Source organism: Cloeon dipterum, chromosome 2 (genome assembly GCF_949628265.1).
Source record: "Cloeon dipterum chromosome 2, ieCloDipt1.1, whole genome shotgun sequence".
NCBI classification, from domain to species: domain Eukaryota; kingdom Metazoa; phylum Arthropoda; class Insecta; order Ephemeroptera; family Baetidae; genus Cloeon; species Cloeon dipterum.
Genome location: NC_088787.1, coordinates 30694493 through 30717331, shown reverse-complemented (window position 1 = coordinate 30717331; position 22839 = coordinate 30694493). Strand labels below are relative to the sequence as shown.

General features: G+C 40.6%; 2 protein-coding genes and 1 long non-coding RNA gene across 4 annotated transcripts; 2 read left to right on the top strand and 1 right to left on the bottom strand.

The window, feature by feature from the left end:
- Positions 1 to 16061: 16061 nt before the first annotated feature.
- On the top strand, positions 16062 to 17812 carry LOC135937238 (uncharacterized). 2 transcript variants are annotated; one of them, XM_065480348.1, is made up of 5 exons: positions 16062 to 16273; positions 16332 to 16569; positions 16635 to 16796; positions 17013 to 17468; positions 17524 to 17812. In XM_065480348.1, exons 1-4 carry the CDS (start codon positions 16180 to 16182, stop codon positions 17164 to 17166), a joined length of 648 nt encoding a protein of 215 aa, XP_065336420.1. In that variant the 5' UTR covers positions 16062 to 16179; the 3' UTR covers positions 17167 to 17468; positions 17524 to 17812. The 2 variants fall into 2 exon arrangements, with proteins under 2 accessions (XP_065336420.1, XP_065336419.1); XM_065480347.1 differs by having other exon boundaries at positions 16064 to 16273; positions 16635 to 16805.
- On the bottom strand, positions 17806 to 18708 carry LOC135937239 (uncharacterized). The gene is made up of 2 exons (XR_010574483.1): positions 18509 to 18708; positions 17806 to 18266 (listed from the first exon to the last, which is right to left on the bottom strand). It is a non-coding gene; the product is annotated as an uncharacterized LOC135937239 (long non-coding RNA).
- Positions 18709 to 18952: 244 nt separating this feature from the next.
- Positions 18953 to 22700, top strand: Atac3 (Ada2a-containing complex component 3). Its single transcript, XM_065477668.1, has 8 exons — positions 18953 to 19356; positions 19416 to 19610; positions 19668 to 19865; positions 19918 to 20097; positions 20157 to 20274; positions 20343 to 20669; positions 21975 to 22090; positions 22150 to 22700. The coding sequence occupies exons 1-8, from the start codon at positions 19318 to 19320 to the stop codon at positions 22378 to 22380; spliced, it is 1404 nt and encodes a 467-aa protein (XP_065333740.1). The 5' UTR covers positions 18953 to 19317; the 3' UTR covers positions 22381 to 22700.
- Positions 22701 to 22839: the final 139 nt, after the last annotated feature.

Genomic DNA, 22839 nt, shown 5'->3' with positions numbered 1-22839 from the left:
TAACCAAAATATGTGACGTTAATTTTTGTCGGGCAGATTGAGGCGACCCGCGAGCACTTCCAGCTGCGGCGTGTACGAGTGTGTCGTGTCGCGCGGCCACAATTAACCTATGCTCGTACTCCCTTCCTCCCTCTTGTGCGCCACGCGAATCGCGAGCGTATGCAAGCGAGCGAAAAGAAAGAATCGCTTGTGCCATTGTTGTTTCTGTTGCACATCTGGCGCCGTCGGCGTCGCCGTCACCACATTCCAGATCTGCATATTGCCCACCTAGCGGATCACAAGAAAAAAGCCGCGCGCCCTAACTTCTTTTTAGAGACGCACGCACCACTGATTGTTACGTAATCGAATGTTTCGAGTTCTTCTTAATCTTTTAGAACACGCATCACATGTAAACGAGCTGAACAACTTAAAATGAAAATATTTTATTCAAATTGCGAACTAATGGTGAAATATAGGGTGTATAATGAATGAGTGGTCTTGCGTCGATGAATATTTTAGATAGATTCGAATTAGAATGCTGAAGGAGAAACCTAGGAGTCGTGAGTGAACTGACCTCATCCGCGAGTCGAAAAAATTCATTTATTTGAAGGAGAAAAATTTGGTTTGATCAATCAGGATATTTTTATTCAGCGTCAACGGATTTGAATGAAATTGAATTCAGGTATTTAATTAGTCAAACCGAACAACACATGAAAGATAATTAAGTGGATAACAAATCGGCAGTTCAAAATTTAGTCGAATCGAAATCTTAAAATTGACGACAAATATCAAAAGATATAATTATATATTTTTGTCGGTGTAATGCACGAAACAATTTTTCTTTTTACGTCCATTAAACAACAGTTTATTTTATTTTTGGAATATTTCACTTTAAAGTTTAAAATGGATCATTTTCTGGCGTTGAATAAATTTATCTCAGCTTCTAATCAAGACCCTTTTCGGACGCGGGCACAAAAATTCTTGAACTGGTTGCTGCATGGAACACCGTCCAACTCTCTATCGCATTACAGCGTCCTGTCAAAAAGGGTCAGGCGGGCACCCTCACTTGGTCATCAATCTACGTTTGAGTTTTCTATTTGTATTTTCTAAGCTCACGCATGAATCGGTCTTGCCTGATTTATAGACGGTCAGTTGTCTGATCTTCTGCTAGAAATACAAAGCTAATTGTGTTTTCTGGAACTGCATTATTTTTTATGACTGGTTGTAAAAAAGTCTCCTTAAGGGATGCACATCTGGACTTCTAACAATGAGTGACCGCTTCTGACGATCCTTTCATCTATTCCAAGAAAATGCCTTTTTTATCTGGTCAAAGCAGTGCTTGGTTGTAAAGGAAAATGTATCACAGCACAAAGTATTGAGTTTCGTTTATTATTGGCTTTCAAATCGACTTCATTACCTATTTTATTCCTCTATTAATTATACGAAAATTGATTCTTTACTTGCTGACAAGATTTTCCAAAAGCGACTACCGTTTAGGCTCGTCTTAGCCTCCAAAAGGTTACTAAAGGGGTCTCTTGATGGGGTGTCCCTCCATCAACCCCCTTTTTTATTTTTCAGTGTTTCGCTGCTGTTTGCACCTCACTGGGCGACGGAGTCGGAGTGTTTATCTGCCTCAAACCAATTCAGCGCTTCATGGGATGTCAAGACGAGTCGAACGGTGTGCAGTTTTCGTATTTGTGTCACTTAGAACCCGAGATGAAGTTAAAATACGATTTTCACCAAATCTCATCTTGTAAGCGTCGCATTTTAAAAACCGCACACCGTTCGACTCGCCATTAGCTCTCTTAGGTAGCCGGGGCAGTGTAAGAAAATGGTGTTAAAAAGCGTTTGCGTCCAACAGAAGAAATAATGAAATAGACCCCCGATCCTTGCAGTGGGTTCAGTAAGGTCAAATATAATTTTTTCGGACAGTAGAAAAGCAGATAAATCAGCAGTCAGCTGGCATCAGCAGCAACAAATGATGTGATGACGACGAAACTGGAGCAGCGAGTCTAGCCGCTATTAATATCGGATCAGCGAGCGATTGCGATGCCAGGCCAGGCCGAGAGCGAGAGAGAGCGCGCAAGAGCGGCGGTTAACTGATTAGCCCGGCCGTCGAGGTGTCACAAGCAATGCAATTTGGCCAGGAAAGTGAGCCTTTTTACGAGGGCTGGCTGAAATAGCTGCTGCTGTGGCTGAGCAGCAAGTGCACAGCAGCGTTCACGGCTGATTGTGCGCAGCTCTTGCCGTGGAGAGAGAGAGAGAGAGAGAGAGAGAGAGAGAGAGAGAGAGAGAGAGAGAGAGAGAGAGAGAGAGGCTCGGCAGACAGGTCAAGTACTTCATTCATATTTCATGCCTATTTACACATCTAGGCTACGGGAAATAAAAATGAATTTTCATATTAAAAATGTCTCGGCTACGGTCGCCGCTTTATTATTACAATGCCCGGCGACTGCTGAGCCACTTCTCGCGAGTGCATGAGAAACAACCCCGCGTCGAGCCGAATTCGCCGCTTCCTCCGTCTCTTTCCAAAAGGAGAACCCAAAGAGTCCACATATGGTGAGTTCAAAACGTTATTTGTTTTAAGATGAAATAAGTTGTGCTGGCATCGTAATTATTCTCTCGTCTGCTAAAATTTTTAAATATTTTCAAATTAAAATAAACAGTTATTAGCAAAACAAAATATATTGACTTTTTCGTAAACCTTATTCTCTTTCGAATTTCCTGGAAGACCCCTTCTAAAATTTGGCTTTTATTTACCTGTTGCAGGTTTTGTAATCAACAAATAAATTAAAGCATAATTTTACGAAAAGGTTATCAGAAAATTCAACAGTCTAGCACAAGCCGTTAAATTTCTGCTTTCGATTTCCCAGAGCACTGTTCTGTCACAAATTTTAGGACCAGATCACCAACTTTTGCCAAATCATTCGATTTGTATCGAAGAATAATATTGCAAATATGCAAAGTTTTTTAAGTTCGAATACTTTTCAAGAAAGTGTGGAAATTTGTTTAAATTCTGACTTCATCGAAGCATAATATAATTGGAGCTATTATATCGTCTGAAAAATTGTTATCTCGAATTTTAGCGGAAAAACATCGCCATTTTGCTGTTCTTTTAGTAATAAAAATGCGAATCAAAATTTGATTAAATTCGGAGAGGATTAACACTGCAAAATCCTGGAAAATACGTGTTACCAATGCATGAACTCATCCCTTAGGATTCAGTTGAAGCCAAAATTGACTGTACATTTTTTAGAAAAGTGGCTGCAAATGCTTTTAAAATTACTGACTGTCTCCTTTTTGAAATCCTATTTTATTTTAAAACAGAGAGTTTCCCCATAATGTGTCATACGCTGTTGGACAGATCTCGACGAGTGGAATCGAAATCTGCTAAGAAAATGTGCTCAAGCGCTGGCAATTTTGGAGGAAATTTGAAAATTTTTAATTTTTAATGTAGCAAAAGGTCCTTTTTGTTGTAGGTAGAAAATTTTTATCGATCAACTGCTTATTGCATCCAACAATTCAAATAATTTTCAACTGTCGCCACTTTAAAAAGTCGGCCATTTTTATCCAATTTATTCAATGAAAAATCCCCGACTGCGAGAGTTATTCACGGAGTTTTATATTGAGCGCTCGTTTCGTGTTTTACATACTTCTTGACAGACGTGTTGCAGACGGGAGTTTCTTATTATGGAAAATACGAGTGCTGTGTCTGTGTTATACTCACTAGAGACGAAGCGAGTAACCAGACTTTCGAGTGGCTTTATTTATTTTGTAACTAACTACACGCGCCGCGCCCTCAAGATTGCGATGTATTCATAAAAATACAAACAAGCGCTCAACTGCTCGCGCCGTGAGATGCAAATCGTCTCTGAATGGGAATTCCGTCCCCTCCGCGCATCAAAATAAATGCTCGAGATTTATTAATACGTTAAAAAATAATGACTTTGCATTCGACCTGAAATGAATACTATTTTTTGTTTGGTAAAATAGAAATGAAATTATTAAATCCGCATATCTTAGGTCACCAAATTGAAAAACAACCTTTCGGAGGAAATAAATCGGGACGAGATGCTATCTCCGTTGTGCCATAAAATGCTGAAGCCAATTAATTAGAATCCCGAACCGAGCCGCCAATTCTGAGAACACCGTGTATATTTTCCTCAATTAAAACATTTGTTTCCTTGTTGCGAATTTATTCTGAGAAATGAGCTTCGAATTTGAGATGCCCGCGGGCGGCAATGCGCGCCAGCAAGTACACTTATTTTGTTGTAAGACATGAAGCGAATCAGTGTACAGTATACACGCAATTTACAAAACTGTCGGCGCTGTGAATTAAAGAAAGAAGGAAGGAAACATTTTCACACGTGCCGCGATCTAGAACTTGAAAATTAGGTGCAACATTAGGACACCAAATAATTAGAGTACACATATTATTTTACTTAATTTTTATCATGGTTTTCAGAGCTGATCTTGCTCTGGTTTTAAAATTCGATAAAGTTGTTTTTGTTGTAAAATATTTAGACACTGTACCTTGCTTTAATGTAATGTTCTTCCGATTTTTTCTATATAGTTTTAGACTTTCCCGTGTTTTGCAAGTTTTATCAAAGAGTATCATGAGCATTTACAAATCAGTCAAATCAAAAGACGCAGAGAAAAAAACAGTATAGCATTGAAACAAAGTGTATACATTCCGTCTGTTTGCGAGGTAATTAACCTTTGACCTTGACCTAGGGCATCAAATCTGTTGTCAGCCAATAAGGGGGACTTACAAAGTTGGATCGGGCTAGGCGAGAGGAATCCAAAGAAGGCTTAGAGCTATTTAAATTGAACCATGGCGAGGTGAGATACTGAGGTCTCAAAGATTTTCAAATTCGTTCCACAAAAACCGTAAAATGTATATTTTTAAGACGTCAATCCTCTTTTACAAACACTTTTATGGTGGTGCCAAGGACTGTTTTGTTTCTCCTGAAAATATGTAATGAATTTGTATGACATGTGCAGCTTAATATTCCATCATGAAATGGCAGTTACATGGCGCTTTTGATTCATACCGCAGAGAATGAAATGATACGTTTTGCTGAGCCTGCGATTGCACTGATGGCTATCTCGGATAAAAAGCGGAGAAATCCGTGGAAACTTCCACGTGCTGGCGAGGAAATCCTTGGCTTGATCAGATCAGCGTCGGGGATCTACGTCGTTCTCGTTCTCGTGTGTGTATTATCCGCTTAACTCCATTCAGCGGAGGCGCAGTAGTTGCTTCTCTCACTCAGTCAGCATCAGCAAAGCTAAGGAATGCGATCGAAGCGCGCGATTATTAATTGTTTGCCGCGACGTGTCTCGCGGCGGCGGCAAGGTTGTCTAGGGTCAGAATGCACTGCGCTATATTTGTAGCTCTCTCTCTCTCTCTCTCTCTCTCTCTCTCTCTCTCTCTCTCTCTCTCTCTCTCTCTCTCTCTCTCTCTCTCTCTCTCTAATTGTTGTTTTCTAAAAAGCTGCGCACAAGTTAGGGTTCAATCGCACGAGGTCACCACCGCACGCTACAGACACGGAGAAAACAATAACAACACACAATAGAGACACGTCACATTGGAAATCTCTAGTGACAAACAAACAACCTACTGCGTTCATTCAATCGATGCACATGACGCACGCTTAGATCAACGCGTTTAGGCCACTCGTTCGCATATTTATATGTGTTAATTCGACACGAGTTTGATTTTTCTGCAAAATTGTTTATCTCAGAATTGAATCATTCATACAGTATGACAGTGCCAATCGATTCCTGAGGGCCGAATTGGGCTAGAAAACTGAATTATTCAGTCGACAATTCGAGAAAATCGGCTAAAACGTAAATACCGCTAAAACTTTGGCGGTTTTTGGTTTGTACCTAGCAAAGAGAACACAGGACACCAATCAGAGAATTGATTGAGCGGTTCTCCTCTGGTTGGCCAGATCGAAACTGCAGCGCCACAGCAACAGACAACAAAAGTCTCGATTTGGCCAATCAGAGAAAGCCGCTTCCTTCTCTGATTGGTTACCGTCGTTCTTGTGGCTACGTTCAGGCCAGAAACCGCCAAAGTAACGGCTTTTACACGTTTGTCGACCGAGTGATTCGGCTGTCTAACCTAATTTAACCCTCGGCAATCGATTGCTACCTCGACGAGACATTCTACATTCCAGAAATCCGGGAAACCCAAATGAAGCATGACAGGCCGTTTGTCTGAAGGAATGAAAAAAAAATCGAGGTGCAACAATATTCGCCGTGGTGGGCTGCGATGATTAAACAAATTTGCAGCGGCAGCGGCGGCTGCCCTTTGAGTTTTTTTCCCCGAGCCAGACACGCAGACTGGCCAATAAAATGCGTCGGCTGTAATAAATAAATAAGCTAACACGCGGTGAGTAGGAACAACGGAGGCAGCAAGCAGTGTAATTTCTTTCTTTCATTCTTGGCCGAGCGGCCGATTCATAAAAATGGTAATCGGGGCGAGAAGGGAGCACACCTGTCGCGCGGCGGCCGCTTTTTGCCGCTTTTACGAGCGACAATAAAACAGCTTCATTGATAATAAAAAACAATCAGCGCGCAAATGAGAGCGCCGCCGCCGCCGCAGCCGCGCGATTGATCAACGAAAGCTAGCCGCCGCCGCGACCAGAGCCAAGGCTGCATATTGCCAGCCTGCGCGACACCGCGCCGACTCAAGGCTGCGCGCTTCCTCCCTAATGAGCTCCTTAATTAGGCAAATTGAGCCGCATCCGACGCATATCTTCAAAGCCAATCGAAAGCTGTGCCGCAACCCGCACCTCTTTGCCCCTGTTTCCCAATTAATTCATTTGCAGCCTCGTCACAATCAGTTTAAATCAAAAGTAAACAGGCAAAAGTTAATTTCAGTTCATCAATTTGGCCCTGGATCAAATATGTCTCATCTCACTTTGTTAATGTAACCATTTTAAATTAATTATTCAGTTTCTTTAATCGAAAACAATGTTGTATTCAAATAGGGTCTCTCGGTTTTTGATCTCTTATCTGTTTACACTTCGATTAATCTTTGCTTTTTTAAGAGGACAATAACCTATCTTGTGTCTTCCATATTTAAAACAACTGTTCGACGCCATCACGGAACTATAGCATCCTCCGATATAGGGTTGGGTTTTTATTTGTGCATCAAATATTGAGCAATTTTTGCAACACTTCAATTTGTGTTTCATTGCGAGAATTTACTGGGAAAATGCGCTGCCACAGCGAAATGTCCTTTCAAATTTTGGAGCTCTAGTGATAGGCTATAGCTAGTATGTATATGAGCTTTAAATTTTGCATTGTTGACTACAGCAGGTAGTTTATTGAGTTACATATTAATTTATTTATAGTCCTTTATTAAAAGTAAGTTTCAAAGTGAAATTTAATTTAGTTTATCTTTACAATTAGAACCGATGCCAAATTCTGCCAAATTTCACGATTTCAATCTCTTTCGTTGCTATCTATCCAATGGTATGCGAACATTGAGGAAAATTCCCTAAGTTGTGATTTTCAGTTGGGACACAGTTCTCGCCGCTTAATAAGCCGATTTTATCACAAATTTAAACCTGAAAATTTTTCTCCTTTTTCCTCATTTCAAGTAAAGGTAAAATTAATTTTTCACAGAATTTCCGTAAAGCATCGAATATTGCTTTTCGAATTTATCCAACAAAGAAAAAAGAAAATAATAAGAGAGATATAATAATAAACAATTTTTAGCCTCATGTAAGTAGACATCAGAGCCAGCCGCGCCGCGCCGCGCCAGCCGACTCAGCCGGTCCTTTTCTCGAGCCGCCAGCCGCCGACCTTTTTAATCGGCTCAGCCGGCTGAGCCGCGCCAGCCACCCATAATTTTTATCTTTTCCATTTTTTCATTTCACGTGCCCCAAAGCTAAAAAAACCTTTGCGCCGTTCTCTGTTTCATGGAAATTTTTCTCAAGTAGTTCGTACTCAATAAGTCGACTGTCTTAAAAAACGCTGTTTTTCTTGTGAGTTGCAAATTTATGTAACTCGCAACCGCATTTTTCCTCCGCAAAATCGCATTTTTTCGGGAAAAACCCCAATGTGCAAAAAACTGTTTAAAGCATTTTTACTGCAATTTTGAGCATTTTTTTTTAAAAAAACACGTGCATTTTTATGGAAAATTCTCATGATGGATAACCAAAAACAGGGATTTTTACAAAATCAGTATAAAAGCGACTGATGGTTTTTTCAGCTTTTTACTGCGTGAAATATGACTTTTTATGGGTTAAAATCTGTTAAATGCGGGAGACCCCCAAAACTGGGGGTTTGTCGCCAGCTGATTTTTTGCGCATTTTGAAATTGGCGAACTCTGTTCGCAACGTGTTTTTCCAATATGAAAACCGATTTCCCACCTAATTCGCTTCTTTCATCTTAAAATATCATTGTTCTTCATTCCTAAAATATAAACTTAAATTATGGCCATTTGAAAGGAAAAACAAAAATGTGATACAAAAAACTTAATTTTAACATAACTTTGTCGTCCATTTTATAGTAGCTTACCAGGGTTCCCCAATTTCGCAATGTGCAAAAATTAACCACAATTTTTTGCGTATAATACCAGCGGGAAAATCCTCCAGATTTAGGTTTTTCTGCATTTTTTCGAAAAACCCTAATAAGGTCACATTTCGTGTCAAAAGTCAGAAATTTTGGAAAATTACGATGACTGTTGAGTGTTTAAATTTTCGGTCGTTCGGAGGAATTAACCCACCGATTTTTTAAAAATCCCTACTTTTGGTCATCCAGCATCATGAGCATTTTTGAAGTTCTATAAAAATGCATGTGATTCAGAAAAAATCGCAAAGTTTCATAAAAAAAACTCTAAAATATTTTTTAGCAATGTAGTTTGTCTTTACCGGAAAAATGCGGGTTTTTGCGATCGCTGCAGTTTACAGCGTGTTACGCATCGCTTAAGTTGTTAGTTGCGATTTTTGAGTTATGCAGTCTTAAAAAGCACATGAGCCGGCTGCAAGCCAGCCGCCAGCCGAGCCGATGAAATTTTGCCAGCCAGATGGGAATAAGCAAAAGCATATATTATTTATTAAACATTTATACCTGCTTGAAATCCACAACCTTCAAAAGAGCAGACGTCACCATGAACGTAGCCGAATGCAATAGACCAATAACAAATTCGCCGTGACGCTGCCAAGATAAATCTTCAGTAAACCAAAAAGTCCGAGTATTTTCACTTCTGCGCGGCTCCAACCAAACTTGCTGACCGTTCAAAGTAAATTCAGCAACATTTTGTTCGCTACCCCGGTTATAATTGTCTATTTTTAAAAGAGAAATTCATCATAGAAGACAAGTTTTATTCCAAACTGAACAAATTAGATGATTTTAGCCACTTTAAGACGGTTTCAAGTGTGGTTTAATAAGCTTAATACCTGTGCTCATGAAGATTTGAAGCTCTATACAGAATAAAAAAGTCAATCGTCTCAAGTCCTATCAAACTTTGCTTATACTTTTAAGACAAGAAATTTTGTCTCGAACTAAACAATAAAGTTCACCTTTAACTTCATTTTGTAGCAACCGTATGAAAGTCAGATTCGAGTCGACTCTATGATTAGAATATGTTTACGGCGCAGAATTTAATCTGCTAGGTCAGTGCATTAAGACAGAAGCGCGGCGCATTTACGTCATATAACGGCTGGGCGGGCGGAATCGCAAACAAACAAACCGCCGCGACGACCGCGCCGGCCGCTGCATCAATGAATGTGAATTGCAAACCGAGTGTGTTTTCGTGACCATTGACTGGCTGTACGGCAAAAGTACCAGTCACATCAACTGACAATGAGACACACATTTTCATTTTCATGCCCCACGCAAAACCACACGATTATTTTTTACTTTTTAGTCAGAAGCTTTTGCATTAAAGTTGTTGGTTTAGATTTATTTTAGTAGGTTTATTAATTCCATATTAACTTTTATCAGACGAAATGAGCTCAGCAGGTTTTAGGAATGTTGTAAATGTGCGAAATGGTGTCCCATATCATGTGTGAATAGAAACATAAACTGTTTGCGTCGCTATTCAAGAGTGCGTAAGTGTTTTGCTAACATTGGTGGCCTGAAAGCGAGAAACTCATCATGAGTAGTTAATAAGTGCCGATTCCAGCCCCCTTTCACTCTCTATATGGGCATCCGGCCTATATATGGGCAATGGATATCCTATATATGGGCATCCTAATATCCTATATACTGTTGCTAGAATAAAATTCAAGGAATTTCCCCTGCAACTCTAAAGTGGGCTTTCTCCAGCCAAGCTAGCAATTTTCAATAGCAATATTCCTCCAAATCACAATTCTTTAAATTCCAAGGAAGACTAGCACAAGCAAAATACAATCAGAAATCTCAGACAAATAAAATCAGCGCACGGATAAATTTTAATAATCAATTTTATTCTTCAAAGAACACCAAGTCCAATGAAAAAATATGGATCAACTGTGGCGGCGCTGAACCACTCCGCCGAGGGAACTCCAAGAAATAAAACGCGCCTCTAGCCAAAAGAATTCAGCTCCCAAAGACGCGTTTCTAGCCGAGCACCTTAAATAACAACTAAATGACGCGTCCTAAACTTTTGGAACTCCCGTACCTTTTGGCGCCGGCCAGCCAACCCTGACGGACGTCCTAGGCCGAGTTTCGCCCTTCCTATAAATAGGCTGCCTACCTGGGAAAACCGCTTAGCACCTCCAGTCTGCACCTACAGGCCAAAGTCTCACAATGGGTCTTACTTTGAACGGTCAGCAAGTTTGGTTGGAGCCGCGCAGAAGTGAAAATACTCGGACTTTTTGGTTTACTGAAGATTTATCTTGGCAGCGTCACGGCGAATTTGTTATTGGTCTATTGCATTCGGCTACGTTCATGGTGACGTCTGCTCTTTTGAAGGTTGTGGATTTCAAGCAGGTATAAATGTTTAATAAATAATATATGCTTTTGCTTATTCCCATCTGGCTGGCAAAATTTCATCGGCTCGGCTGGCGGCTGGCTTGCAGCCGGCTCATGTGCTTTTTAAGACTGCATAACTCAAAAATCGCAACTAACAACTTAAGCGATGCGTAACACGCTGTAAACTGCAGCGATCGCAAAAACCCGCATTTTTCCGGTAAAGACAAACTACATTGCTAAAAAATATTTTAGAGTTTTTTTTATGAAACTTTGCGATTTTTTCTGAATCACATGCATTTTTATAGAACTTCAAAAATGCTCATGATGCTGGATGACCAAAAGTAGGGATTTTTAAAAAATCGGTGGGTTAATTCCTCCGAACGACCGAAAATTTAAACACTCAACAGTCATCGTAATTTTCCAAAATTTCTGACTTTTGACACGAAATGTGACCTTATTAGGGTTTTTCGAAAAAATGCAGAAAAACCTAAATCTGGAGGATTTTCCCGCTGGTATTATACGCAAAAAATTGTGGTTAATTTTTGCACATTGCGAAATTGGGGAACCCTGGTAAGCTACTATAAAATGGACGACAAAGTTATGTTAAAATTAAGTTTTTTGTATCACATTTTTGTTTTTCCTTTCAAATGGCCATAATTTAAGTTTATATTTTAGGAATGAAGAACAATGATATTTTAAGATGAAAGAAGCGAATTAGGTGGGAAATCGGTTTTCATATTGGAAAAACACGTTGCGAACAGAGTTCGCCAATTTCAAAATGCGCAAAAAATCAGCTGGCGACAAACCCCCAGTTTTGGGGGTCTCCCGCATTTAACAGATTTTAACCCATAAAAAGTCATATTTCACGCAGTAAAAAGCTGAAAAAACCATCAGTCGCTTTTATACTGATTTTGTAAAAATCCCTGTTTTTGGTTATCCATCATGAGAATTTTCCATAAAAATGCACGTGTTTTTAAAAAAAAATGCTCAAAATTGCAGTAAAAATGCTTTAAACAGTTTTTTGCACATTGGGGTTTTTCCCGAAAAAATGCGATTTTGCGGAGGAAAAATGCGGTTGCGAGTTACATAAATTTGCAACTCACAAGAAAAACAGCGTTTTTTAAGACAGTCGACTTATTGAGTACGAACTACTTGAGAAAAATTTCCATGAAACAGAGAACGGCGCAAAGGTTTTTTTAGCTTTGGGGCACGTGAAATGAAAAAATGGAAAAGATAAAAATTATGGGTGGCTGGCGCGGCTCAGCCGGCTGAGCCGATTAAAAAGGTCGGCGGCTGGCGGCTCGAGAAAAGGACCGGCTGAGTCGGCTGGCGCGGCGCGGCGCGGCTGGCTCTGATGTCTAGTCACAAGGTCCATTGCCCATCCTATATATGGTCACAAGGTTATCTACCGACCACTGCCCATATCTACTGACCACTGTCAAACCAATCAACTAACAGAATTAAAAAAACAAAAAAAGTGCAGATTACAATTTATTTAAAAACAATAAAATACAAAATACTGGATATAAAATACAAATACTGGATTAGAATAGAATATTAATTAAACGCCAACGGCGTACAACTATTTCCAGCATTTATATGAGGCAGCTTTGGTTAAAGTCAAAGGTTTTAAAGGACAATCAAGAATGTGGTACATACTATACAGATCAGCATTACAATAACTACATTTACATTTGTCGGTAACATCCAGGTGAAAACAAGAATTTGTGCAAATAAGAAAATGATACCCATGAAATGAATATCTGGTTAACATGGCTCGCATTGTTAAGGCACTCTCAGGAGTGTCAAAGCAATGTGAGGTATTTGAGCAGTTCGGAGATCTAATACTGGCTACCCAATGTCAGAAATGGCAAAAAGTGGTTAGTTTAGTGACTCGAATTGCTCAAATTGCTCAACGGGCTGCTTTGCACATTTCCAGCATGCGTGATTTGGCTTCACGGGACGAATGTCTAGCGTTTCAATGCAGTCCTCGGTGCGGAGGCAAGTGGCCCTTGAGTGGGCTGGGTCCCTGTGCGGCCTGGTGCGCCCATGTTATCCGTTCGCGGTGTTGTTGGGACCCAGGTTTCAGCATTCGTGCTAGTGCAGTGCGCGCCCTTCCCGGTCCTCGTACAGGGATAAAAAGAGCAAAAAAAAAAACTTGAATTGAATATGATTAAAAACTGAATAGATTTTCATGAAATAGACCCTCTATATCATATAATTCAGGAAGTTTTTAATGCAATAATGTGCAATAAGGGGAAATTTCTTCCATTTTTCACACGTTCTTCATAATATATTTACATTCTGTTCGACGAAAATCACAACTACCTTTTAACTCTCGCAACATTATATTTATTTTTACTGTTTGCACTTGTTTTCACATTAAAGTTTCCTCCATCAGATAAGAGAATATATGTAGTGTGATGTCCACAACTTCAGGTTTTTTTTGCTCTTTTTATCCTTGTCCGTCCGAGGACCGGGAAGGGCGCGCACTGCACTAGCACGAATGCTGAAACCCGGGTCCCAATAACACCGCGAACCGATAACATGGGCGCACCAGGCCGCACAGGGACCCAGCCCACTGAAGGGCCACTTGCCTCTGCACCGAGGACTGCATTGAAATGCTAGACATTCATCCCGTGAAGCCAAATCACGCATGCTGGAAAGGTGCAAACCAGCAAGTAACGAGTCGGCGCCGGTGCGCCTCCCAGCCCGTCGAGCAATTTGAGCAATTCGAGTCACTAAACTAACCACTTTTTGCCATCTCTGACATTGGGTAGCCAGTATTAGATCTCCAAACAGCTCAAATACCTCCCATTGCTTTGACACTCCTGAGAGTGCCTTAACAATGCGAGCCAACGGGCTGGTTATATTTTAAAATATATTATCGTTTTACCGACACACTAAAAGTGATCTAATATCACGTTACTCGGCTCACCGAGATGAGTCAAAACCATCGGTTTCGGAAACGTTGTCTTCTTGAAAGCCATCACGTGAACTGAGTGACGATGAAAAGAAACTGAGATATTATTTATACTCATTCACCAAACGAATTTATTAGAGGGGGAAGTAGTGGTATGGGAATTCCTGTGTATTGAAACTCAGAAAGCGATCAAACAATGTCGTAACCTTGATTGCGCAATAATTTATTCGTCATTAAAAATAACTCTTCAATGTGCAATAGGCATCCGATTTATTTCAATCGCAAAAGGTAAAATGCAAGGAGTCAGAAACCAAAATGGTTTGTGATCATAACCTTCAATACGTATTTTTTATTCTCAAAAAATAACTCTCCAATATGCAATAGGCATCGATCTGGTTTATTTCCATCTCGAAAAAGTAAAACGCATTCTCCCCCCCCCCCAGCACGCCCCTATGGAAGGGGTAAGTCTCCAAAAACTGAAAGATGGATCTGAAAACTCACACTATAATTACCGAGAAAAAGTAACCCAGTTACCTAAAGGAAAGAGGCTGCGAAATTGGAATGACACTCTTGAGCTCAGAAGGAAGTCAACTACTTTAAAAGGCTCTGCCAGTGGGGGTGGCCTTTCCCAGCCGCCCCTGCCTGATACACACATCACGCCCCCCTGGTAACCTTACTCCACCGAGGTAAGGGTTGATAAAGACTGTGACATCCTTCCTGCCGAAGCGCCATTAATTTCAGATGTAAGTAACAGCTATACGGATGAAAGTGAGGTGACTTCTGATCAAAATAGCCATGTGCAAGGCTCTGCCGGTGGGGGTAGCCTGTCCCAGCTGCCCCCATCGAAGTCAAACTCTTCCAAACCCCCCCGCCAACCTTGCAACTCGGGGGTAAGGAAATCAAACACTGAATTTGTGGAGAATAACTTAGTCACCTCTGTTGTTGAGTCAATTGTATCAGTGACGAGCGGACTGCACGAGACGTTCTTGTCCAGGATAGTCAGGCCGACACCGAAGAAGCTGGGTTTTAGGTCTAATATAAATAGTAGAGCAGTTGCTGCGGCTGAATCAAAAGGAAAAAACTGCTGCAACAAGACAGAACTAGAAAAAACATAAATAAAACTGATGATCGCAGCAAATTAAGATGACACGGATGTTACCACTACAAAAAATAGTATGACGAAGAACACTGAGAAACTAAGAATCATGCTACACATCATCCAGGGAGTGAACAATTCTACAAATTATATGCTTTATTTGAAGACTATGTGTTGAGCCTGGGAATGGAGAAACCGGCAATTATTATATTAAATGAGCACTGGATAATGTCTTGAAGAGATTGGTGAATTCAGCATAAGAGGCTACAAACTTATCAACTATTTTGCTAGAAAAAACAAAAGTCGTGGTGGAGTTTTGGTCTTGGCATCCACAGAAGCCAGTCTAGCAATAAAAAATATTAAAACGAAATCAGTCGCAATGAAGTTTGAAGCGACATGATGTGAAATTAAAGTTGGAAGTGACTTGACATTCTCCTTGTTGGCAATTTATCGACCTAGCAACGAGAAAAATAATACAAACGTGCAGATGGAAAATTTTTTTGATTGTTTAGAGGATTGCATTGAGACTCTCCTGGTCCCAAACAAGGAACTGATGATAATTGGAGATTTGAATATTGATCTTTTAAATAAAAATGCAAACGGAACGAAACTTGAAAAACTTATGGAAAACTACAATCTTCACCTATGGTTAATAAAAATATTGCAACAAGAGAAGCAATTAAGCTCAAGTATGGCGTTAATTGACCATGTGTTCACAACGTTGGACTATCAAAGCCAATTCTGCGTTGAAGTCGTCCCATTCTCAGATCATAAAACAGTTAGAGTTAAATTCGACATTTCTTTACAGAAGAGACAAGATGAAATTAGCTTCTCAAGAAAACATTCAGAACATAATTTTAACAAATTAACAGACTATTTGAGTGAGGAAAGTTGGACTGATGTGTACGAAGTGCAGTCATATGTGATGCAAAATGTGAGATATTCATGAACCGGCTTGTTAGACTCCACGAAGAAAGCTTTTGACAGCCCGCACAGAGAATCAGCTCGCAACAACACCAAGTAGTGCTCACAATCAGAAAACTAAGGGATCTGACAATGAGAAGTGGATGCTGGGATCCCTTGTGACGTTAGGCGAAAAGCTCAAAGAGCATGGTATTTTTTATCTGGAGAATATTGCTAGGATTTGATGTTTCAGTTTTGGCGAATTGGATAGTTAGCAAAGCAGTGCAGCACAGGCCAGGAAGGAGTACTGCCAAACGTGTACCCTGAAAATTCAGACAGCAAAGATAGCGACCTGGATGATCGGATGGAGGCCCTCTTGGACGACGTGGAGGTGTCGGACGTTTCGTGTGTGGGCAATGATAGCCTGATCTTGCACAGTAGGTCTGGTTCAGATGGATGTATGTCAATTGTTTTAAAGATTATTCACCTTAAGTAAAATCGAATTTATTATTTTAGCTAGTGAATCTGGAATGCAGATGATGGATGGCTTGCAACCTGATGGTGTTAAGGAAGGAGCAGGACACGATCCTGAAACCAAACATCACAATGAACGAAAGTTTCCCATCCATGCAGAGCCCATGGAAACAGCTAAGCAAACTGCGAATTTGGCAGTGGAAGAAGCGGTTGGCCCAGTTGAAGCCCTGTCCCCAGCTGCCGAAAGTGAGGCAGCAGCCACTAATGAAGAGCCAGTTGGGTGAGAGTGATATTTGAATTTGAAGAGAAAAAAATAAAAAAAGTAATGATGGCGCTCAATTCCAGAGAGCCAGAACAATCGTCAACTGTGAAAGACCAAGAAGCTGTCACTGCTACTGGGCCTGTTAATGGACTAGCTCAGAAGAAGCGTAGGAAGCGCAGGACAAGTATTATATCTTCAGCAGGAAGCGCAAGTCCCCTGCAAGTCGAAAGCCGCGCACTCAAAAGGTTCCGATGGTACATAAGTTCTATCATGACTTTTTAAATATTAATGACTTACCTTTGGAGGTTTCGATTCAAAATAATGACAATAAATTGAAAATTTAGCAAGTTCTTTAAATATCACGAAAACAATTAATGAAAGTTACTTGATATTTTGAAAGGTTTCCATGCTAGTAATTTTAATAAAATCATCATTTTTAAATAAACTAATGTGCGTTATAGGAGTCTTTACCCGAAGAACCCGTTTCATCTGAAGACAAAGAACCTGTTGCTGAAGAAAGTCAGGTCCAAGAGGCGGAGCTGTCTGAGCCTGATGAAGCAGAGGTCCAAGAACCCAAAGCCTCTGAAGAGGAGAAAGAAGCCTCTCTGCCGATGAAGATCAGCAGGAAGCGTAAAGGTGCTCCTGAGCCAAAGGAGACTCTACCTGGTGTACGTGGCACCCTGGTTGGCACATGGAATTACTCCCCAGGCAAGGAAGACCGGCCCCTCACGCTGATCAAAGCCAACCTTCCAACCAAGAGTTGTCATCTGAAGATTTACAGCACCCCTTGCAACGACGAAGATTCTGCAGGCGATGTTGACCCTCAGGTGCAGCTGAAAATCGTCAGGTGGGCGGACGAAGACGCTGAACCTGCTCCTCAGGATGATTTTCCTGATGACATTCCTGCGAAGAAGATGGTTGAGTTTTAAAATTAAATGAGAAGGAATGCTTAGTTTTTCTTTTGATTTGCAGGTTGCGTCTTCCATCAGCAAGCCAGCTAAGGAGAGGAAAGAAGCCAAGATGTCCAGAATGGCGAAGCTGAAGGGGCAGCTGTCCAAGACTTACACGTTTTTGCAGCCCAAAAGCTTCAGTAGCTGAGAGGTAGGAATTGTCAGTTATTTGTTTATTCAAAAAGTTCGTAATAGGCCCCGAGCCCTGAAAAATAATGTTTTGGAATTTATTCTAATATTTCTCGCTCTCTTAAAACGCTTTGATCTAAGCAAGTTGTGAATTAATTAAATAAATCCATTTGAATTGATTTAATTGCATTTATTTCAGTCTTCATGAGCTCAAGTTTTTTCATGGTTACTTGTACAGTAAAAAGTCTCTTAAATTTTGAGGCAGATTTTCTATGGATCTAATGCGATTGTAAAATTCATGCCCGCTGCTACAATTTTGTCCAACAAATTGACGAATGTTAATGCGACTAAGCACTAGCAAAGCACTAGGTCCGCTTCTCATTTGCCGTAAGAAACTTGACCGCACGACGCATTTGCAGCTTGTAACTCCTCCAAATGTCCTGGTCTTTTTTGTCCAACTTCAATATGATCACGTTGTCGATAAAATGCTCAACAACCGGGCAAATCCGTGTTATTTACATGCGGCCAACCAAACTTGGAAATAATCGGAATGAGGAATTTGAAGTTCTCAACTTTGCGTCCGGTCGAACTGTCCAGCATATACACAGGGCTCGGCCACCAGTATGAAAACAGCGTCTGAAACAGTGAGCTGATCGCCATCAATGAAATTACTCACACGTGCTCCCAAATAATTGTCAGCTCTGAGAGGTCAGGCTCGTAGAGTGTGGACTCTGTATATCCTGAGATATTCCTCCATGGCCGAGATGTCAATTTTTTAGTATCACTCTCATTGCCAAAGTTAATAAAAGATTATAGACTTAATTAAGAGCACTTCAGTGATATGTACACGACGTGTTTAAACGAATGATTGACCTTACTTGTAAAAATCAAACCATTGGGGGGTGTAGGGGCCACATTACTGCGACTGCGAAAGTCGTGTTTTCTTTTACTTTTAGCCCCGGATATTTGGTTTTTGGTTAAAAAATAATAGATATTACGGCCGATTTTTTAAGTGCGTGGAATCTAAATGTTTGGTATTGAAACAGCCGAAATCGGCCGTCGAAGATAGGGGGCGTGCTCGGCCAATCACCATTCTGACGGAAAAGCCGCGTAAAATGAAAAACTGTCGCCAACATTATAAATGAGAGTATAAGAATACCTATTTTCATGCTTTAGAAAATAGTGATCAAGCATGATATTAATATCTTTTAAGATAATGAGCTAACATTATTAAATTCTTTACTTTAATTTAAGGTTGGAAAATATTTTAGTTAATGATACACATTCATAAAAATCTGTTGGTAGCACTGCTGCTGTCCTAACATTGCATCTTGGCCTGTTTATCAAATATTAGCCTCATGTGTAGTTCATGTAGCCCAGCCGAAACGGATTAGATAATCGTTCCTGATGGCTTATTTATGAAGATACTTGAGCACAGAGTTTTATTATTTAAGTGTAAACAAACGCAACGCAGAAGTGAACACTTTTGCCAAAAACAGTCGCGTGAATTCGCCGTGCCATTTATGTATCTTTGCTTCACCTCGCCGGACACGCCCCTCTAGCATTGTTTACAAGGATGAATTCTGCAGAGATAAATCACAATCGGTGGACAGAGCGTCTCGGGGTGCAGCCGATGAGCAGCAAATCATGCTGAGATTAACGCAGACGAGGCGGCTGTAGGGACAGGATGCAGTCTTACATCTGCAGCAGCGAAGGAATGCCCCTGGTACGTTGACAAACCTTCCCATATTGGACAAGTGTGTCGTTCACAACTGGAATTTTCAGTCGGAGGCGCTGTTCATTCAACTGAGTCCAACAGCAGGCTCGTCGAGGGTAGACCCGACAGCCGTCGGCGGCAGGTCGTCGGCGGTCACCACGCCACTCGAGCTGGGCAAAAAGCTGCTGGAGGCTGCGCGGGACGGCCTCGAGGAAGAGTGCAGGAACCTCATGGCCAAGGGAGCCCCTTTCACCTCGGATTGGGTAGAGTAAAGAGGCTGAGTTATCGCAGCTGGAATTAATAATTGATCAAACGGACAGTTGGGCACCAGTGCTCTGCATTTAGCCGTGCAGAACGGACACTTTGAGACGGCCAACCTGCTTTTGCGCGGCGGCATCTCTCGAGACGCGCGAACCAAAGTGGACCGGACGCCTCTGCATTTCGCTGCTTGCGAGGGCCACATCAACCTTGTACAATTGTTGCTGGAGAACGGCGCGGACGTGGACGCCACGGACATGGTAATACAAGCGGTTTCGTGTTTCAGCAAATCTTTACGACTAAATTCTTCAGCTTATGATGACGCCGCTGCACTGGGCGGTGGAGAAAGGCCACTGCGAAGCTGTTGTCAGGCTGATGGAGTACGGATCAAATCCCAATGCCATCAGCAAGTTCGAAAAAACGCCTCTGTCCATTGCCTTAGAGAGCGGGAGGCAGGACATTATGGATGCCTTACAAAATACTGAAGTTCGGGTAAGAAAGCCAAAGGTTTACTGCTTACGTTGGTTTTAAAATACGTGCTCCAAATGCAGGAAGGAATAAAATTAGAAAACGACCCTTCGGAATACCTGAATCAACAGCTTGAAGAGGCTGACACGGCTGCAGAGAGTTTAATCCAATATTCAGACAAAGTCGAGGAAATGATCGAAGGTATTGTTTGCTTTCCTTTGAAAAGGCGGACATTTCTGAACGTTTGACCGATTAATTGTTCGTCACAGAGCTTCCTAGAAGAGATTCAACGGGGACCAAGTATCTGATGAAGTTAAGCGACAAAAAGCAAAAAAAGACTACCTCTAGCGGGAGTTCTGCCTCGAGCGAAGACAACATGCAGTTTTTACGCTCGCACGGCATTCAGATGCTTCCCGTGGACGATTCCAATATAGTTGCGTCTGCCATGGAAAGTGGGCAAACGGTCGTCTTGACGGAGGCTGGCAAAATGGCGCTCAACCTCACGAGAAGCTCTGTTGGCGCTGCTGCCAGGGTCAAACCTCAGACTAGAACTAGCATAATGACCCTGACGGCAGACCAGTTAGCAGCCATTGCTGGTATGTTCTTTGCGTTTTTTATTTCTTAAAGAAAATAATCGTAAAATAGGCAGTTGGTGTAGTTGTAACTTGGCATTAGGTGAAGCAAAAAAATCTGGAAAAAAAATTGTCGCTGGAATTCTCTTTGCCACACCCATTTTCAATCAGGAATGATGGCATTTGATTAGTTTTCTAAAGAAAAAAATTGATTTTCAATTCTAATCATCGATACATGACATATATTTTAACCTAAGGGATCAATTTTTAATTTATTACAACCCTTTCAAAACAAAAGCCACCCAGAATTTCTTTTCAGTTTTATAATGCATTTTTTGAAATGAAGCATCCAGTCAGCAGTGTTGAATAGTAAATTAGCATCATCAGTTGTTTCTTCAACACCTAAACAACCCTTAAAGCATATTTGGGACCTAGAATGTAATTTGTGCCATTTCTTCGCCTCAATTTCTATATAATCATGCCTATGTTCATAACAATCCATAAATCCTTCACAAGAATTTATTTTCTTAATTTCCATCAAAATCTCAGCAGATTTTCTGCAAACAAAACATTGCATTGATAGGCTGGACTGATTTTATTCAACTATTTGATACATCAACCTCAAAACCACCCTCTAAGCAATTTGGTACCCTGTCGACTATATTTTGAATAAAAACCAAGAAATTTTGACAAAGGGGTGGTTTGAAGGTGGTGGATTAGCGTTGAAAGAGGAAATGGTGAAAAATTTCGTACGTTGCATTAATTTTGAGGATTAAATGGTTCAAATAACTAATGCTAAAAGGAACCAATGCGATTTAAAGGTTGAGTTAAAGAGTAGTCAAGGGATAATGGTTTAATTGATTATGCTAAATCCAGAAACTACTCGTTTTAGCTCATAAAAACTGATAAACCAGATCACAGTGAGTGAAAACTATATAGATTTACTGTAATAGGGGGGGGGGGCGTTAAGGAGTTTGAATTTAACATTGTGGTCGGTGTTTGCTCAAGAATCATTCCTTAATAAAAATAATTTATTTTTTGAGGTAAATATTTTTGCGTTACATTTTTTCAATTTTTTTTCGCAGAATTTCAAATGAAAACCGCGAAAACCCCAACTTTTTTTTAATTAATTCTATCTATTTTTTCAGAAACGTTTTAAATTTACACGCACAACACTGGAAATTCCATCAGATTTGATTATTTCCTTTTGGTATGGTTAACCATGTTAATAAATTGCAAAGGCCAGGACAAAAATTAATCTCTGAATGTCAAAACTGAGCCACTGATCGATATGTCTCATCAAACGTTGTCTATTTTTTAAATTTTCAGGGAAAAAGGTGATCAACATCTTGTCCCAAGGAGGGCAAAAGGGTAGAAACGCGCCAACCACAATCACGATACCGAAAATAATTAGTACAACGACAACAAACGTAAAGCGACTGAATGTGAGCATCAAACTAATCAATCTGCTGAGTTTTCTGAATTAAAATTCACCCATTTGCAGGCGGACAGTTCGAGCTCGGAGGCGAGTTTGCCCAAGACGCTGCGGTTGATGAAGCCAAACAAAGTGGTGTTGCGGAAAGAGTGCAATGACGATGACCTGCAAATGGTGCATAAAAAACTTGCCGAGGCGCAGCGCGAGGCGGATAAATACAGACTGCAGTTGCAGCAGAAGGAGCAAGAAGCCGAAAAGTACAGACTGAAGCTGCAGTCGCTGACTAAAAGTGCGCAGTAGCAGTGAATTCTAGTGTCCGCAGGTCGAGTCGATCTCTCCTATTATTATTGCGAACATTTTTTTGGTGGCTCAATTAACCGATTATCTTTTGTTAACTACCATTCATATTCTTATTGCTTGCCTTGGAAATTCTATCATATTTCATGTTCTGTTTCCTGCTCAAAACATTTTTGATGCACTTGTACAGTCCAATGAATGGAGCAAATGTATAATATGACTTTGTATTTCATCGAATTGCAAACATTTTACAAGAACCAAGTTGTACTTAGCTAAAAGTTTAGAAAGGTGAAATTACTAAACATTTGGTTGCAATCATTTAACTGCTCAATTTATTTTAATAGATTATAAAACCCAGTGTTTCACCAAAGGGCGGAAAAATTGAGTTGTTTTAATATAGGAGGTTTAAATGGTAGGGAACCATTTTAGCAACCTGAAAAACAAATTTCTCCTCTGCTATAT

What these genes read in the sequence shown, in the direction of transcription:
- LOC135937238 (XM_065480347.1), top strand. Translation starts at nt 16,180, where the DNA reads ATGGAGGCCCTCTTGGACGACGTGGAGGTGTCGGACGTTTCGTGTGTG. An exon ending in TAGGTCTGGTTCAGATGGAT is followed by an intron (nt 16,274 to 16,331) that starts GTATGTCAATTG and finishes TTATTATTTTAG; the next exon opens with CTAGTGAATCTGGAATGCAG. An exon ending in GCACTCAAAAGGTTCCGATG is followed by an intron (nt 16,806 to 17,012) that starts GTACATAAGTTC and finishes TGTGCGTTATAG; the next exon opens with GAGTCTTTACCCGAAGAACC.
- Atac3 (XM_065477668.1), top strand. Translation starts at nt 19,318, where the DNA reads ATGCAGTCTTACATCTGCAGCAGCGAAGGAATGCCCCTG. An exon ending in CCCCTTTCACCTCGGATTGG is followed by an intron (nt 19,611 to 19,667) that starts GTAGAGTAAAGA and finishes TCAAACGGACAG; the next exon opens with TTGGGCACCAGTGCTCTGCA. An exon ending in ACGTGGACGCCACGGACATG is followed by an intron (nt 19,866 to 19,917) that starts GTAATACAAGCG and finishes TAAATTCTTCAG; the next exon opens with CTTATGATGACGCCGCTGCA.